The 19,010-nt window shown below is 41.2% G+C and overlaps 1 protein-coding gene across 1 annotated transcript in view; it reads right to left on the bottom strand.

Moving 5' to 3' along the window:
* The window catches only part of LOC147176432 (DENN domain-containing protein 5B-like), a 60,700-nt gene that overhangs the window by 14,289 nt on the left and 27,401 nt on the right, over positions 1-19,010 (bottom strand). The window contains exons 6-9 of the mRNA XM_086073593.1: positions 10,375-10,606; positions 5,392-5,542; positions 2,097-2,187; positions 1,893-2,012 (exon numbers count right to left, since the gene is read on the bottom strand). Of these exons, the coding sequence (XP_085929719.1) occupies positions 1,893-2,012; positions 2,097-2,187; positions 5,392-5,542; positions 10,375-10,606 (594 nt within the window). The remainder of the gene's footprint in view (positions 1-1,892; positions 2,013-2,096; positions 2,188-5,391; positions 5,543-10,374; positions 10,607-19,010) is intronic.

Here is a 19,010-nt window from a genome sequence, read left to right as displayed (position 1 = left end):
ATCTTCACTCCTGGGCATGTTTGATCATATTAATTTGGAAATAACCCCAGCCTACATTACCCTCGTCTGCAGAGCAGGGCCAATGGTTAAAACTGAGCAAGCCTGGAGTGATAAAGCCACCTCAAACGGCCATTTCTCATCTGGAGCAGCCAAGCACATATCCATGGTTCTATTCATCAATTTCGGTTCCACTTTCAATACATTCTTCCCCCATAAATTAGTATCCAAGCTCTGCAACCTGAGGATTACCACACCACTGTACTCACACTGCAAAAACTGAAATCTTAAGTAAGATGTAATTTCTTAAATTTAAAAGCGCTTCCAGACAATTCCCAAACCACCAGCACGAGTCAGCAGCCGCTCGGCATGACACTGCTGTCACCAGCGGAGCACAGAAGCAGTTAATTGAATGAAAATGTGCAAAATGATGTTTCACCTTCTCGGTGCTAGTCCTTAGTACAGCCTCTTGAGCGCAGAAGAGGAAAGATGCTCACGTTCCTGGGAGAATATACGCACTGCTAGATTTGACAGGGGACCCCCTCATTTAAATATCACTCTACCCAGAGTGCATACATTTCATGAAGATGCGTAGTTGATACAATTAAGTCAATGAAAGAATTTGCGCAGTCAAAAAAGTGTGCGCGCGCCTTTTCTGTTTTAATTAATTCACTCCCGGCCATTTTCACTGAAGCAACCCCCTTCGCTCCCGGCTGTTTTACTGGATTTTGACAGATTTTGCAAGGCCCACAGAATATTGTGTTCTATTGCTATAAAAACCTGGAACCAAAAGAAAGATTAGAATATCTACTTTCATCAGGAAAAAAAGTATTTGTATCTGTTTCTGTTTTCCAGCAATTAGCATTAGAATGTAGTCAAGTTTCATCATTAATCACAAACCTGTTGAAAACACTGGCAAAAAGAGCTTGTTGCAACATGGCCCTGGCTGAGCTCTTATACTCTGCTGCCACTTGCTGGCCGTTTTTTGTAATAACTACCATTGCTTTAAGTGACCTCGTCATGTCAGAAGCTGTATCACAGCCTTCTGTATGCTCGAGCATAAAAAACATATAAATATGTTTTTGAGAGTGAAGGACAAAGTATCAAAAAACGTATTTATACGTTTTTAGATTTGAATGCGTAGCACCCGGGAGAATATGCCCCCAAATGCAGGCTTCCCCAATCCTGGTCCTTGAGGGCCGGAGTCTTTAGATGTTTCTGTCCTTCAACACACCTGATTCCAAAGATTAGGATCGTTATCAGGCTTCTGTAGAGCTTTCTGATGATCTGATTACAGTAATTTCTGGCCTATTAGGCGCACCTGGCTATAAGCCGCGCTAGCTAAATTTGGGGAATACTCATGTTTGTTTAACATATAAGCCGCACCTGACTGTTAGCCGCAGGTGTTGTAATGTTACCGCACCGAGTTCCCGCTAATTTATTTTCCATAATGAGGGCCCAAATTGTCTTGCTTTCGTTCTGTCTCTCCTACCGCATTTGGGCCCACTTGGCTTATTTTGCTCTGCCTGACACGCTTGCGCTTCCTTTTTAGTGCGCCCCCTTGTGATCTGATGGATAGGCCGCACCTTTCTATTAGCCGCAGGGTCGAATGCAAGTGAAAAAAGTAGCGGCTTATAGTCCAGAAATGACTGTATATGAATTAAGTGTATTTGGAGGACAGAAACATTGAAAACATGCTGGACCAGGATTGGGGAAGACTGACCTAATGTTTGCATAACATTATTTAAAGGTCTATTACGCCAATGGACAGCAGCACTACAAAATGGCAAACTCCTATGGTATAGAGTGCACTATAGTGGAGAGAGAGAGAGTGAGTCCAAACACAACCATAACCTTCATTTGTTAATGACCTGTCGACCACCAAGAGCGCTCACCTTCACTCGACACTCGCTCAGCAGCCCTTGAACAAACTCTCTGTGGGTTTGAGCAATGACTTGAGGCGACAGGTCCAGAAACTTCTGCTGGTTAAGGTGCTTCCTTGCCAATGAGTGCTTCTGCGGACGAAACCAAAATCAACAAAAACATAAGGAAAGTGCCTTTTTGTACGGGCTTGTGTCTCAATGTCAAAGCCAAAGCACCTGTCTTTGCTCGCCGTCCGGTCCTGAGAGCTCTGCTGCCGACGTCCTCCTGGGATCGGATCTGCGTGATGCAGTGACATGGCTGGACCGCCTACTCAGACGTAAACAATCACACACTCAGCCTTGAAGAAATGGCAGGCACAAAATGGACCCAAAATACCATTCCCGTGCAAAGTGTGCATTAATTTTTTAACCTGGAGGTATTTGACAAAGCAGGCCATAGTTAATTGTAAAGAATACAATTGGTAAATGTGACAAAAAAATGCATAAATTGGTGTCTTGAGTGACGAAATAAATTCATTTTGTGACCATGCTATTAAGTCCAAACACTCGTATCGCAAATCATCGTTCTCCATTGAAACAAATTGAAGTGCCATTAAATAGAAATATATACAGTATCTATCTATCTATATATATATATATATATATATATACACATATAAATATTAGGGGTGTGAATTGCCTAGTACCTGGCGATTCGATTCGTATCACGATTCATAGGTCACGATTCGATTCGATTAATCCCGATACAAATCTATAAATTGATTATTGCCTCTTTTTTTTTACTCAAATTTAGAAAATACTCATCAGTAAACTTGTACATGTACACTGTAAGATTTGTATGAAAATGTATTTATTTATCTGAAAATTCAGGTTTATAACTGAGCCACTGCATTTAACGAACAGGTTGCAGTCTGTTTCATGTTTGAACAGCACTGACATAAAATATTAAGGCTTAACGTTCCATTAATATAACATTCTTCCATGCTTAATGTGTGAATCCTAACCCTAAGTAAGATGTTTTGTTGAATACTCCCATAAAAAAATGTATGTTTAAAAATCTATTCGGCCGTATGTCAAATCGATTCGAGAATTGCGTGCTGTAATATCGCGATATATTGACGAATCAATTTTTTCTAACACCCCTAATATCCATATATATATATATATATATATATATATATATATATATATATATATATATATATATATATATATATATATATATATACAGAGAGAGAGAGAGAGAGAAATATACACAGACACCAGTAAGAGTTTCACAACTGACTAAGCTGCAGCTGGAAGTGACAATAAACAACTTGAAGCGTCCTTTTTGAAGGACTGCTTAGTGTGTGATGTGAGTTGAGCTCGCTGCAAGCATCTAGCGCCCTTTTGCTTGCAAGTCAAAGCAAAACATTGGCAGGTCAGACCACTCACAGGTCAAGGTACCACTGGATTTCACTGACTATTCATGTCTGTAGTGTAGCTTTGTGAAACTAAATTCTCATATGACGGTGGTTGTCTTGCAAATGAAAGGCTTCGTGTCCAATTCCAGAGTCTGGCCTTGTCTCTTTGAAGACTTTGAGACAATGTAGCTCCGGCCATGTGCAAAAGAGTCATTTACAATTAATCATGGTGTGACTGAGGCAGAAATAGCTGTGAACACATCGGAGCAAGCCAGCCAAACACAATATAAAAGCAGTCCATTTACAAGCCACAAAAAGACAATCAAGCTGATTCGCAAGCCCGATTTGAAAGAGCGTCTCGGATTCCAAATTATAAGACACTAAAGACAGTGAAGTCCTGCTATAACGCCTGTGTACAAAATTCAGAGGCGGCCACCTCCAGCCTGAGCCACTGATATCGCTCAACACGGCGCTCCAGCTGTGTTGATTGAGCTCGGCAGCAACGCATTTTAACTGTAGTTGCAGTGTTGCGCCATTATTGAGGCGCTATATCAACAGCAGTGGACCGGAAAGACCTGAAGCAACAACCGAAGAAGAAACAGCTTTCTTTTTATTCTTTTTACTATAAAGTACCGAAGAAGAAACAGATCATGGAGCAACCGTTGCACATGCCCATTTCCTAGTTGTGAGGCAGAGGTGATGCGCTCCAGCCATCGCCGAAGTCATAAAAACACAGTATATACATTGAACATAATAGTGTTTTACAACCACGCTCAACTATATTTACAATTTAAAATGTACTAGTGGATGATTTTTTAATGATTGTAGTTAAAAAATGGCAACAATTAATGGCAATTTTGTATTCATATAATTTCTCATTTCTAGTCCCTGATCATAAAATGGCTGCAGGAGGGTGGCCCATAATGGTATCTGTCACCGCCGCGAGTACCGATACCTTAAAATAAGACTTGTATTGGCACCGATACCGATACCTGGTATCGGTAGTCACCCATCATAGTCAGGATGATACCACCTCTGCCTCATTTTGATCCAGGAAAAACCCTGTATCAGTGTTTGGCGTTTGCGTCACCAATATGCTCTCGATTTTCAAGCAACTGATTTAGGTTTTTTGGTTTGTTTGTATGTGTTGATGCTCCATGTGTGTTTAAGCAGCAGTTGTTTGAAGGCTTATGATTACCGAAACATTCATTCATTTATATCTACAGTATGCTAATTTCCCTTAAGCCCCAATATCCTTCCACATATGTTAGCATTAAAGATACTTTGTGGAGTTTTTCACTTTTTTACACGCGACTGCCACCTCTGGCCTAAAGCGTGACTGCAACCTCTGTGTCAAGCTCGTGCATCGTGTGCGTGTGAGTATGTGCGCTTGAATAAACGCGAGCTGTCAAAATTAATCTATTAACCTATTATCAAATTAATCGACTAACTATTTTAATAATCACGTAATCGTTTGGAGCCATTTTTTAAATAAAAATTGCCCAAATCCTCTGATTTCAGCATATCAACAGTAATTGTTTACAGATTTCTGTAGTTCTTGATGAAAGAACACTGATTATCTTCTGTGTTTAATCAAAATAAAACCTTTGCAAACATCTGTTTTTACTTTGGAAAACAATGACCGAACCGGTAACATGGTACATCATCAATGCACCTTTTTTTAATCTCTAAATGAATATGAAGTGCAAAATAAACACCAATCACTGGTTAATAAACAGTAATCAGGGGGGAAATGCTTTTGTAATACACTTTAATGCAAAATTTAAATGAATTTGATTAGTCGATTAATCGATAGATTAAATGATTCTAAAAATATTCAATTCCGTCACACAAAAACAAGCCCATCCAGAACACACCCAATAAGCATTAGTTCCTGGAGGGAATTATATCAACAAACACCACAAGATATAGCGTAAAATTATTTTTCACCATTTACATTTGTTCAAATTTTTTGTGCGTGGCTTTTTAGCCTCAAAAGCCCAGTGATGTGGTCTGTACATCCTTTTCTGACTGATAAAGTCATCCTTCCCATAGTATGACACCAATTTTTCTTGATGTTGTTCACCAATCCCGGATGAAATACTTACTTGTTTGTGCTTTGCGAGTGTATGAGGACGTCAGCCTGCAACTTGGGAAAGTAGCCCGGCTGGTGGCGACCCTGGCCGATCCTCATGTCCAGGAGGTGCGGGTGTATGGCGGTGTGGTCGGCCTTCAGCAGCCTGTGCTCGATGGCCTGGGCTGCATGCACAGACACAATGAAAATGTCATGAAAACACTAGGGATGCACCAAAATGAAATTGGTTGGCCGAAACCGGAAACCGAAAATGAGAAACCCTTGGCCTGAAACCAAAATAAATTATAACAATGTTTATTTAATATTGTAGATTTTTTTAAATTGATTTGTTTAGCATTAATGGCTTCGACTGTGTACCTATCTAAAGTCAAGGCATTGCAAGTGCATAAAGTACTAAATAGAAAGAATAAATAGAAGTTTTGCTGCATTTGAGAAAGGTTGGTAGTCGGATTTGCCCCACTCGGATTGCTCCAATTCCAACCTCAGAGGATTTGAGGTAAATGTAAACAACAAAGATCGCTGATTCCGATTAAATGTTTTTGTTGTTCAAATTTACACAGCCATTACAAATCACATTGTGTGAAGTGAACCTATGTCAAATATGTCAATCAAGACAGATAACTAAATATCTGTTTAAAATCTTGTAAGTTACGTTTTGCCATTCACGGTTCCGTCTCTCCATGCGGCATTGTCGAGTGATCTAATTTAGTTACATGATTTTAAAATCTCCTACTTAAACGGCTGTGTTCATTTTCTGCATCCACTGGAATTGATAAATGAGGCTAAATGAAGAGCAAATTGGAAGAGGTACACAAAATAGCTCATCCCCCAACACATTCTTTAGTGCACCTCCATTTACCCTTCTGCACCCCACCCCCTCCAAAAAGGCTTAATCTGCACTCGCTTTGCCTTTTATGTTAATTGACTTTGATGTTCCTATGAGAAATGTTTTATTCAGTTTGATGTTCTCATGCACAATAAAGGAACTGACCACAAACCAAATGGGTAAATGTGTTTAAATAGAACCCTCCCCACACTTGTTTTCAACACTGAATAATCAGTGGATCTTGATAGAAAATTTCATGCAAATGCAAGAGTAGGTTCTTTGCGAAGGAATTTTGATAGGTATTTATATAAGAATTCTGAATTCAGTAGGATTGTTTGGCTTTAGTGAAGCGTCAGGGATGACAGAAACCTCCAACAGTATTCTTGAACATGTTGGCTTTTACAGACTCAGTTTGTTTGTCATCATCTTGGTGAATAAATGGACTGCTTTTTATACAGCATTTTAACTACACCATATGGTTCCCAAAGCACTTTACAATTGAAGCCTCACATTCACATACATATGCATACACATGGATACAGTATGTTAGGATTAAGAAGATGATGGCCATGGTTGTTTTCCTGTGGGTCGGCAAGGTTATGCGTGCACAGGAGATCCTTCTCAGATTCGAACGAGAAAGTCCCTCACAACCTACCGGTATCCTTTTTGGCAATCAAGTACATTAAAGTGAAAGAGACACCAGACAAAGTCAAAAACTAGGGCTGCACAATATTGGAAAATTATGCGATATGCCATATAGTTGCTGAATATAGCAGGCCTATTCATGACGATGCTGCTAAATTTTGTTTTTTTCCCCCCCTCACCCACACACACATCCACTCACACACACAAACGCGTTCTCCGGGTGGGACACTAACCTGTGCCGAGAGCAAGCGCCAGTGTCCCGACAAAACAGCATACCTGTCGGAGTAGCATACCTTGCACTTCTGTGCATGAGCTGTAGGAACGGGTTGGGTGTTAGGTTGAGTTTAGGGTGAGGCTACAGGGTATATGGGTATGCTGATCTGACGAGGTGAGGTTAGGGTATCTGTAAGTAAGTAAATGTCTCCCAGTATTGGCTTGATGCTAACCAAACCTGAGCAACTTCCATTCATATCAGAACGAGGAAAAAGAAGGAAAGTGAGGCGTTATGAGGTAATCGAATGTGACCTACAGTGACCGAACATTTTATACCACCAACAGAGTGGCATAGGAAATTGCTTGATGCTCAAGTGTAATATAATAAGCATGATGATGACCCGTTCATCTGTCTTTCTGTTAGAGGTTGCCAGCTATAAATAGTCGGCTTGTGTGTGTGTGTTTATTTAGTTGAGCTTGTTACCTGTTTCGTTCTTTTCTGAATGGCTTCAAATCGGTAGCAGGAGCCGTTCCAGGTCTGTCTTTTTTCATAAAAACGCATGTCTGGGGAGTCAAAACAGTCTCACGCCATCCTCCCGTCAATTTGAGTAAAAACCGGCAACGCAACAAAATGGCATTATACAAACACAGGTGGAGAAAAAAACAGACAGCCAACAAGGGACGCTGTGGGTTGCTGACATCATTCAGCCGCTGCGAGCGCACCACTGGGCAGATTTTGAGCGGGTAATTTAAAAATCATGAAATACTCGGTTCATATGTTTTAATACAATAAGCCGCTAATTTTGTCCTGAGCTGTCCAATACACATTAAAATTATAGTTAAACATATTAAACACACACTTTGTTAAAACACATTGTAAATGTATTTGAACACAAAAAAAAGCAAAAACTGTACTGAAAGTGTTTGACTTTTGCGTGCTGCCGTGCATCATGTGATCAATGGATCTTGCCGCGCAGAGATGCTTGGGTGTAACATCGATTGTGATTGATCCATTTAGTCCAGTGCTTCTCAATTATAGCTATACATACACACCCCACCCCACCGCAGGAAGAGGACAATATTTTGCGTCTCCCCACCCCTCACCCCCAACTCTCCACGGCAACTATAAGTAGTATAATTTGTCTATAAAATTGGGGCAAGTACACCTCTGCAAAGGAACTAATACTCCTTGCGCACGCTAACACTGAGAGTGCTACTGCCACCTACTGTAGTAGATGTGCAACACTTTATTGCAGTACGGCAAGAAAAAACATGAAAACACACACACGCACGCTCCCGCCACCAGTTTTGCGCAGTGGAACAACGACCCACTCTACGAAGCAGCGTCCGACTGTGTAAATAAATAAGTAATAAAAGTGGCACTGTACGGATGAATGAGAAGGGGAGTCGTGTCAGTTATTTGTGACAACAGGCTGATTCTGAACAAAAGATGAAGGTAATCTAGTTAAAGTAAAGTTAAAGTACCACTGATTGGCACACCCACCTAAGTGGGGCAAAATTCTTTCTCCGCATTTGACCCATCCCCAGAAGGAGCGGTGAGCAGCAGCAGGAGCCGCGCTCGGGAATCATTTGGTGATCTAACCCCCCAATTCCAACACTTAATGCTGAGTGACAAGAAGGGAGGCAAATGGGTCCCTTTTTTATAGTCTCCCAGTCTCAGGGCGGACACTCTACCACTAGGCCGCTGAGCTGACTAGCGCATAAATTGTACACACATCAGTGTATATTTCCTCACTTAATTTTTTTCAGGGGGAGGGGCATTTAGGGAAAGCAGAGCTTCCCTTGCAGTCTTAGAGCAATCACCACTGGTGTGGACTGTGTGTGAGTATGAGCAAATGCTGTGGCCAACAGCACCTTCTGCATGACAGAGCTCAATGTGTTTGTGTCTCACTGTACTCTGTCCACAATACGGTATCAACTTATGTTAATACATGTTAAATATTTTTTTCCATAAGATGACAGTAAAGAAAGCCGACACTGGCGACTGCCATGTCGCCACGATGCATCTTCTGTGAACACGAGGTTGCGCGCATTATGACGTCACAAATATACGACACTACCATAGGAGAGAGGAGGGGTTGAGGAGTTGGGCACAACTTGAGCCACAACTACAACAGATGGACCAATGTGGCATGTCTATTATTATCGGCGGATTTCTTTATTATCTGGTTTATCTGTATGAAGTCAAATTGGTCGATAATTGCCGATAATTATCGGCCACAGATATTATTGTACATCCCTAATTTTTCACATTGAGCAGATGCCTCATTTTTTACGAGGTAAGACTCGTGCTGCTCGTGACACTAACGCCAGAGCTATGTGCCCCTAGCGCTTGCCAGACCTTGTAAAAGTATAACAAAACATATAGCTATAGTGTTTACATGATTAGCGGATAGCAACAATTCTATGTCTGCCTTAATGAGTTGGAGACTTCAGGAAGAGGGTTTATAAAAATTCTGAGCTGGAATTACAAATTCCGACATATTCTGTGTACATTAAACGCATCAAATGCCCGTCCCAATGGAAGAGGAACGTTAGTTTGACCGGCGGAGATTTTTGCCGTGGCAAAAGTGGATGGGAAGGATCATGGTCTTTATGAAACTGAGAGGGACATGTTCCCCGTGTCCTCAGAGCCAACTGCGCCCAAATGTCAGACTTTTTCGGAGTTATTAGGGTGATTACAACTTGTATCACTACATTTCAATTGAAGCTAGGCTAGCACGCAGTATGCTCTGTGATAATATAATAATATAATGTCTACAAGATCTATCAAACAACACACATTTTTTTGCTTGAATTTTCTACATTCTATGACCTTGGCTTTTGTTTACTGTGAGTGAGACTACGTAAATACAAATGGAGCGACCAACTTACCGACCCCAAGTTTAGCAGCGAGCGACCTGGCAAGGAATGAGGGCGTGTCTCGTAGTATTTTATGTATATTTTATGTAAATTATGTTTCTGAATTTTAGTTTTGAAAGGCAACAAAATTACCTTGACAAACCAAAAAAATTAATAAAACTAAAATAACTTTAATAAATAAATGTACCATGAGGCATTTTAGGAATCAGTGCCAAAACGGTATGTGCCCCCCCCCCCCCCCCCCTCTGCACGTGCCTGTTACTCCTAATGTTCAATAAACAGCTGAAGGCCTTGAAAAGTACATCACTGTGACATAACGGGTACGATGAACTGCAATGTAGCAGGGGACTGCTGCTTTAAGGTGCAGGATGACAACCAAGGGAAAAAATTATAGAGAATGATGCAGGATGTTGTGGATTTCCAGGGTACCTGATTCAAAAAGTGAGGAGCTTTTTTTGTAGCGACTGCCGGGAGGGTCGGCTTGGTCCGTGTCGTAGAGTCGCTCTCTTTCCAGGCGGCTGTCAAACAGTTGTTGCAGCGGCTCGCGGTCAGCCCAGCGAGAGATCACCTTGCTGTCAGCAAAAGATGAAAACATGGATGTCTCCAGGAAGCGGGACAGGAAGTGCAAGTGGGTCACAGGCTGAGCTGAGAGGAAGGCACCCTGGAATATCAAAAGTCCACAAAGAAATTATGTAGTTAAATGAGATGCTACAGGTTAAGCCTAAGATACAAACACATGGACAAACTGGCCGTATGTGAGCATTTTCTCTCCCTTGGGATCAATGTTGGATGTCTCAAAATTTGTGTTTCCCAGACTTTATTAGGGCAAGGCACACCATCAAACGAAACTGTCACACGAAGTACAAACCCAATTCCAAAAAAGTTAGGACACTATACAAATTGTGAATAAAAACTGAATGCATTTATGTGGAAGCGCCAAATTATAATATTTTATTCAGAAGAGAACATAGAGAACAGGTCAAAAGTTTAAACTGAGAAAATTTATCATTTTAAGGGAAAATTATGTTGATCTGAAATTCCATGGTGTCAACAAATCTAAAAAAAGTTGGGACAAGGCCATTTTCACCACTGTGAAGCATCCCCCTCTTCTTCTTACAACAGTCTGCAAACGTCTGGGGATCGAGGAGACAAGTTTAGAAATAGGAATGCTGTCCCATTCTTGTCTAACACGCGTCTCTCTAACTGTTCAACTTTCTTGGGCTTTCTTTGTTGCAGCTTTCCCTTTATGATGCGCCAAATGTGCTCTATAAGTAAAATAAGTGGACTGCAGGCTGGCTATTTCAATACCCGGATCCTTTTCCTACGCAGTCATGATGTTGTAATTGGTGCTGCATGTGATCTGGCATTATCGTGTTGAGAAATGCCAGATCTTCTTTGAAAGTGATGATGCTTGGATGGGAGCATATGTTGTTCTCGAATCTGAATATACCAGTCTGCATTGAAATTTGGCACTTCCACATAATTGCATTCAGTTTTTATTCACAATTTGTATAGTGTCCCAACTTTTTGGGAGTTGGATTTGTATATACAGAGGAATATTCAGCATTGACAAATTCACAGATATTTTGGGAACCTATTCTCCATTATTGTCAAAACCCCTCACTAATTTGTGATTCTCTGATGACAAATTTTATTAAAAAAACATTTTCAAGGCAAAATCTCAAAATCTCAATCTCCGTGTCGGCCAGTCCTTCCCAAATATGGGGGCGTGAGGTGCAATGCCAGGAAGGGCATGTGTGACCCCAGGGAAGATGTTTTTTTTTTATGCCATACTAGAATAATGCGTAATTGTACAGCCACTACAGTTAGTGGTAGTGGCGCTGTCATTGTCAGAGAGTTTGCCAGGAGTTTTAGCTTCCGTACTTGCAAGCTAGTGTATTTACAACAATTTTATAGTCAAATGAAACTATTCGGTAAGTAAGTAAGCTTTATTTCTATAGCGCCTTTCACAGACAGAAGTCACAAAGCGCTTCACAAAAAGAGGACAGCCTCGTACAAAGCAAAATAAAATACAATGCCATAAAACAAAAACATATATTTATACTCAATATATAGACAAACGTGTAAAATATATGTATATACAACATAAATAAAAGAGCACTAAGGCAAAAAACTGAATAAAATACAATAAAATGTAGTAAAATTAGAGCTGTCAAACGATTACATTTTTTAATCAGATTAATCACATTTTAGAATTTTGATTAATCACAATTAATCACTTTACTTATTATCAACAGTTTTCCCCGCCAAATTTGATGAGTACCAGGTTATGTGTTAATTTTATGTTATGAGGATGTCTTACACATTTTTGATCCACTGCACACGCTCACCCTTCTGTTTTTCTAATCAGTTAATTAATTGCATAATTTAAAATGAAAAAAAAATGACCCCAATATTTTGACATGAACAAATATTCTAAATGTGATACGCAAACATTTATTAAATGCTTCACTTTAATGCATGTAATTATGTTTATTGCTCAAACACAACCTGTGCTACCTTAAACGTAGCCATCCACTGTCACGCTAAAGGATAATCTATAGCCAAAATTAATAGTGTGATTAATCTGCGTTAATTCATGATTAATGCGATAATTGTTTTGATTAATTAATCAGTTAACACTTAAACTTTGACAGCACTAAGTAAAATACAATAAAAATCTATTAGTTCTAGAAACCCTGATTAAAAAAGAAAGTTTTTAAATGTTTTTTAAAAGACTCTACACAATCCAGGGAACGCAGAGGGAGAGGGAGTTCATTCCAGAGACGGGGAGCTACTGCTTTAAAAGATCTGTCCCTTCGCGTTTTATAATGCCTCCAAGGGACCATGAGCAGGTTCTAGTTTGCAGACCTCAGGCTCCGTGCAGATGTGTATGGCTGGATTAGGTCAGTAATGCCGCTTTTCCATTAGCCCGCACGACATGCTACCACACCGAACGGAACGACACTACACGGCCTCCATTGCATTTCCATTATAGCAGGCGCGCGGCGGGAAGGGGGCGGGATTATTCGAACTGTCCAAGCCAAGCACAGTGCGTGCAGCTCTGCCATAACATTTCACGAGTGGCAAGTCGTTAAACCATATTTACAATTTCATATGGACCACCATGGATGAAATATTGCGATCTTGATTTCACGACCGCCTCGCAAAGCTTTTCGGAATGGCGAGCTCAGCCTTATTCATTTAACTGCGGCGCGAGCTGTCATTCAAGCGAATGTGAACAGGCGAGCGGTGTGCTCGCGATTTTTTTAAACCACAATCATTACAAATCCATCCACAAGTACCTTTTAAATTGTAAATATAGTTCAGCGTTGTTGTAAAACATACCCCATATTTATTGTATAAACTGTATTATTATTACTTTGGCCTCGCTTGCATAAAATAAGGAAATGGCCGTGCTTCAGGGCGTTGCTTGCTGCGTTGCTATCGGCCAATCAGATGAATCAGGTGTCGATACAGCCCCGCTCGGCACCAGACGACCGGCACTGCAGAACCACCTCCGAGATGGTTCTAAAAATCGGTTCCGTTGTAATTACTCGCCCCGAAAAAGTCCCATGGAGACGTGAACATCCAGGGACGAAAAATTACGCTTTGGTGTGGAACCGGTCCGGTGGAAAAGCGCCATAAGATAACATGCTGTCCAGCAGAGCTCTGAAAGTCAAGACCAGGATTTAAAAATGTAGTCTAAAAGAGACAGGGAGCCAAAGCGGTGACTTCAAGATCAGCGTGATATGGGCTCTCCTGTTGGTGCGGGTCAGGAGACTCGCAGCAGTTTTGCACGTACTGTACCCTGGTCAGCTCCTTCTTGTTGAGATACGTAAACAAGCTATTGCAATAGTCCAACCTCTAAGAAATAAAAGCATGGATAAGAGTTTCTAGCTCCTCCCGGGAGACTATCTGTCGCAGCTTAGAAATATTCCAGAGTTGCTAAAAACAGTTTTAGGTTAGCGTCTAAGTGCTCGGCTAAGGACATCCCCTCATCAAAAATAAGGTTTTGCACGCTTGTCTTAGGTGGCGAGCTCATATCGTCCAGGTAATGTTTAATGCCTGGGATGGCACTGTCGGGGGCAATGATAAGTGTCTCCAATTTGTCTGTGTTTCGTTGGAGACTGTTGTCGTTAAGCCACTGTTTTACCTGTGTCAGGCAGCTAAATAGAGATGTAAGTTTGTGAGTCTCTGGGAGCACTGCGAGATTAGCCCTGTTTATTCTCAAGATCCCTTGATCTGTTTCCACCTTGTAAGACCTTGGTGTAGAAGCAGGTCCTTAAACCGTGGCTGTGGTCTGCGCTGTTCTAATCCACACTCTCTGTCCAGGTACAAGAACTGGTAGATCCCGTGCTTTGTGTCTGGCATTGAAAGATTGTTGCTGTTTCTCTTTAATGTCCTCATTTTTCTCTCTGAAGACTGAGGTTTGGCCAAGCCGGTTTCAATGCTTTCGCAGTGGTTGGAACTGTTTATCTTATCCTCCTCCTCATTAAGAGTTGTGCTGGACTAGCTCTGTAAGCCAAGAGGGCCTTCTGAGGATCAGGACTTTTGTGCAGCTGCTTCATTGTGCAAACGGCTCTTTCCGGTTCCTCGTAGCCCTGAGGGTAGCAAGGGCTGCTGGTCTTGTGGCAGAATCCGTAGTCGTCTGTGAATTTGGCAAACCCTGATGACAAAAACTGGGGCCCGTTGACAGTCACCAAGATCTCGGGTACGCCAAACCTTGCAAAGATCACTTTCAACCGCTCCACAGTCGTAGATGTTGTAAGAGTTGGGAGGTTTGAAATTTCACAATATCGGGAGTAGTAGTCTACCACCACCACATTGATAACCATTCTTCTACTGGAATATATCAGCAGCAACTCTCTGCCACGGCCGTGCCGGTAAGGGAGTGGATCTCAAAGGCTCTGTTCTTGTTTGTGAAAACTGGCAACATATTTCGCATCTTTCCACCATTTCCTTAATCTGCCTTGTTATCCCTGGCCACCACAAGGATTCTTGTGCTCTTGCTACACATTTAGTCACACCTTGACACCCTTCATGAAGCTTCTCCAGCATTTATCTCCCTGCATGCCTTCTTGAATGACAATCCTTCTTCCTTTCAGTAGAAGATCCTCTGCCATATGGATGTCATTCCTCTGTGAGAGGGCCATCCTTTTTCCGTCAGAGTCTTCAGCTGCTTGCATATGTAGTCAGTACTCTAAACCTTCAGTGGCAGGTAGATTATGCAAAATCTGGTTAACATAGGCACTGCATTCCTCCAGTAGACTACTGTTGGCTGATCCATTTTCTGGTCCCAGAGGCGCTCTTGAGAGAGCATCAGCAGTGACAAGTTGTTTGCCTGGGACATGTACGATCTTGTAGTTGAACCTCAACATTGTTAGCCTAAATCTAAGAATTCTTGGAGGTAGATCATCTAATGGCCGAGAACCTAACAATGAAACCAACGGTTTGTGATCAGTTTTCACTGTAAATTCCAAGTCTAGCAGGTATGTGCTAAGCCGCTCACAGGTCCATGTTGCTGCTAGAGCCTATTTTTCAATTTGTGCATATTGGACCTCTGTGGGTGTCAGGCTCCACCTCTCATCTGCTTGCTGCTGTATAAGCTTGCTATTAGTGTGGCCTGATACATGTTGCTTAAAATCAAATGTTTCTATTATAGATAAAAGTTCCACTGCTGGGCTGGATGTATCATCATCCAGGTGAAGGTTAAAATTTCAGAGAATTTGAATACTTTCCAGTTTTATTGGAGTGGATAACTCATTTAAAAAGACCCCAGCAGGGTCAGGAGGGCGATAGATGAGGATGCCATAGAAAATGTTAGTGAGGCCAACCTTAATAATTTGAGCTTCAAAGGAGGAGAAGTGATCAGTGTCAATCATTCTGCATGTGTATCTGTCCTGATACACAGGTAAAAAGGCTAGCATGCCAAAAAGTTAATACAAATCAGTACAAAAAAATCAGTATAAAACCAAAGCCGCACACAGGCGCCATCTTGCTCGACGAGTCTGGAAGCTTGGGCTCTAAATTAACACCCGCCAACCCGTCACATGCGGGTTAAAATTCATTTTGGCGGATGGTCATAAATATTTACTAGCCAATATGGCTGGTAATGCAAAAAACATAGACCTTTTTCACAAAAACTGGAAGTTAAGTGATTGTTGTGAGCATCAACTTCCGGTGTTGTTAACAGCGACTGGAACAATGCGGCAGGCAAAAAATAAAAGCCACTGTATCGTACTGGGATGCTCTTCCTGCATTTTAAACTTTATTAAAGCAGCCTTACCTTTTATTTCATTTGTTTCCCTACAACACGGAACTAAAACAGAAGTGGATTCGAGCCATTCAACGGGATTAAAGACCACATTTTATTATCAGGAAAGGACAACACGCAAATCTACAGTAGCATTTCACCTCAGAGGATTTGGTGTTGGGGCTAAACTGTCAGATGCTCGAGGCTGTTCCAAGTCTTTTCCCTTGGATTAACTTTACGCTGCCTCCTACGAGGGAATGTGTGTTTTTGATTGATGCTGCTGCAAGCAAACGTGCCCTCACTGGAAACTTGGTCAGTACATACTGTGATTTTGACACAAGTACAAAAAACACAAACACACATCACACGTTGCCATCATCATCATTGAAAACAGACTATAATACTTAAATAAGGTCCTCTATATACTTACTATGAATTAGGCCAACAGAGTTAGCGGTTACCTTCATACCTTATCAGAGAATGTGGGGGAAGGTGGAGGGAGCTCATACGTGGCTTAATTTCAGAAAACTACGACCAATCATAAACAAACCGATCATATTGCTATTTTAAGAGATTGATGGAGGCCTAAATTAGAGTCATATGCCCAGTTAAACCTCTGAAAATATAAAAACAATGGCCACAGTAATTTGGATAATATTGGCATTCAGCCTTCCTACCCATAGACGCTCACTCCTGTATAAACATCTTAACGTGTTAACTACGACCAAAATTGACACATCTCTAATTTAGGCCTTCATCAATCTCTTAAAATAGCAATGCTGCCATAGACATACTGTTGTTAATTTATGTTTAGGGGCTTCAAAAAGAAAACACATCTGGGAAAATTTTCACTGGGAAAAAACAAGTGGCTGGTGGAAAGTGTGTTTGGCCAGTAACTTTAGAGAGTCACCAGCTATGTTGGCTGGTCATCAAAATAGTTAATTTATAGCCCTGTTTACAGCTGCAGCAGAGTGTTGGGGCAGGCGTGAAATATTAGCTTCTTCCTAAGAGTAACAAAAAAATAATTGAAAAGTCAAAGACGAGTGAGGACAAGGAACATGCACCTCCGTGGCACTTTGCAAAGCCAACTGTCTGAACAGGTCTAACCTTCTCAAAAAAATAAAAAATAAAATAAAATCACCAAGCCCCAGCCGGCAGATTTCTAATAAAATAGTTTACTCAATACAATATAGCAATATACGGTATACGGGTAATACGGTGGTTGACTGGTTAGCACGTCCCAGTGCTGAGGACGTGAGATCGAGTCCGGGCTTCGGCCTTCCTGGGTGGAGTTTGCATGTTCTCCCCGTGCCTGTGTGGGTTTTCTCAGGGTACTCCGGTTTCCTCCCACATTCCAAAGACATGCATGGCAGGTTAACTGAACACTCTAAATTGTCCCTAGGTGTGATTGTGAATGTTTGTTGGTCTGTGTGTGCCCCGGATTGACTGGCAACCAGTTCAGGGTGTACCCCACCTACTGCCCAAAGCCAGCTGGGATAGGCTCCAGCACCCCCGCGACCCTTGTGAGGAATAAGCGGTTGAGAAAATGAATGAATGAATATAGCAATACTGCCAACATGATAAAAATCATTATCATTAAAAATTGGAATATTCTGTCATGTGACCCCCTTTTTGTGACTTTCTTTTTTTGGAACCCCTATTTTCACTTTAAGGCGCCCTCCTACTTTGAAAGATAAATTAGTTAGAAATTACCTGTTAAACAAAAAAAAAACCCAGCACCTTCTTAAATAGGCTAATTGGCATATTTAGGTGTGGACTGTGGACATAGCATACATTGTGCCCACATCAACATTACCTCTATTTTTTCTCACTCAAATTTTTCCAAAACCTTCCATTGCAGGTCATTTGCTAATTGCAACACCACATTTGTTGTCTTTAAATTAGATTGCAGTTGTGGCTGCTTTTGCATTGGCCGCACAAAAAGGAAGTTAAAAGAGAGGTTTGCCAAACAAAAATATGCCATTCGCAGTGAAAACATGGACTGTCTATCCCAGGGGCGGGCAAACTCGGTCCTTGGGGGCCGGAGTCCTGCAGGTTTTGTTTCCCTCTTCCAACACAAGCTGATTCCAATCAACTGGATTGTTATCAGGCATATGCAGAGCTTGCTGATGAGCTGATAATATACTAGCATTGTTGGAGGAGGGAAACATCCAAAACCTGCAGGACTTCGGCCCTCGAGGACAGAGTTTGCCCACCACTGGTCTATCCCATAGCTAAACATTTGAAAGACTTGGGTCACCTAAATATATGCTCTTTAAAAGTTAGGGCTTGCGGTGGTCCCCCCAGATCCTAGAGGTGGGGGCAGATTAAAAAGACTGTTACAGAGGGAGACTTTTTTGATCCACACATTGAACGCCACTTCTCATCCAGGCCTTAATGAAGAAATTCATTTATCTCCGTTTTTGTAATAGTTTAGTTTTCCGACAGGCATGGTACTTTTGCTGTTAGATTACTAGTCTACATTACCTGTTATTATTATTCTGAGCAGTTCAAATTGTTTCTTAAGGGGTTTGTACTGAAGCCTATATTGTAGTTTTTTTGTTCTTTGTTTGTTTTTATGCTATGTTGTTGCATAGGTTGTAATGAGTCTATATGTCTATCATTTATTTTCACGGTATCTTGTTCTTTTTTACCTTATTTTTAACAGTAGCGAGCCTTTGTGTTAATTTCACAATATTGTACATATATAGATGTGTCTGTCATGTTTGTAGTCTTTTGTTGTTCTTGACTGTTACATGACATTATATCAAGTGACTAATTTGTATTTAGATGCACCAGCTGGTGATTC

This window comes from Leptonotus elevatus, chromosome 4 (assembly GCF_054856555.1).
Source record: "Leptonotus elevatus isolate MCC_2025b chromosome 4, RoL_Lele_1.0, whole genome shotgun sequence".
NCBI classification, from domain to species: Eukaryota; Metazoa; Chordata; class Actinopteri; order Syngnathiformes; family Syngnathidae; genus Leptonotus; species Leptonotus elevatus.
Note: the sequence above shows the minus strand (reverse complement) of the source record. Positions and strands in the feature narration are given on the sequence as shown.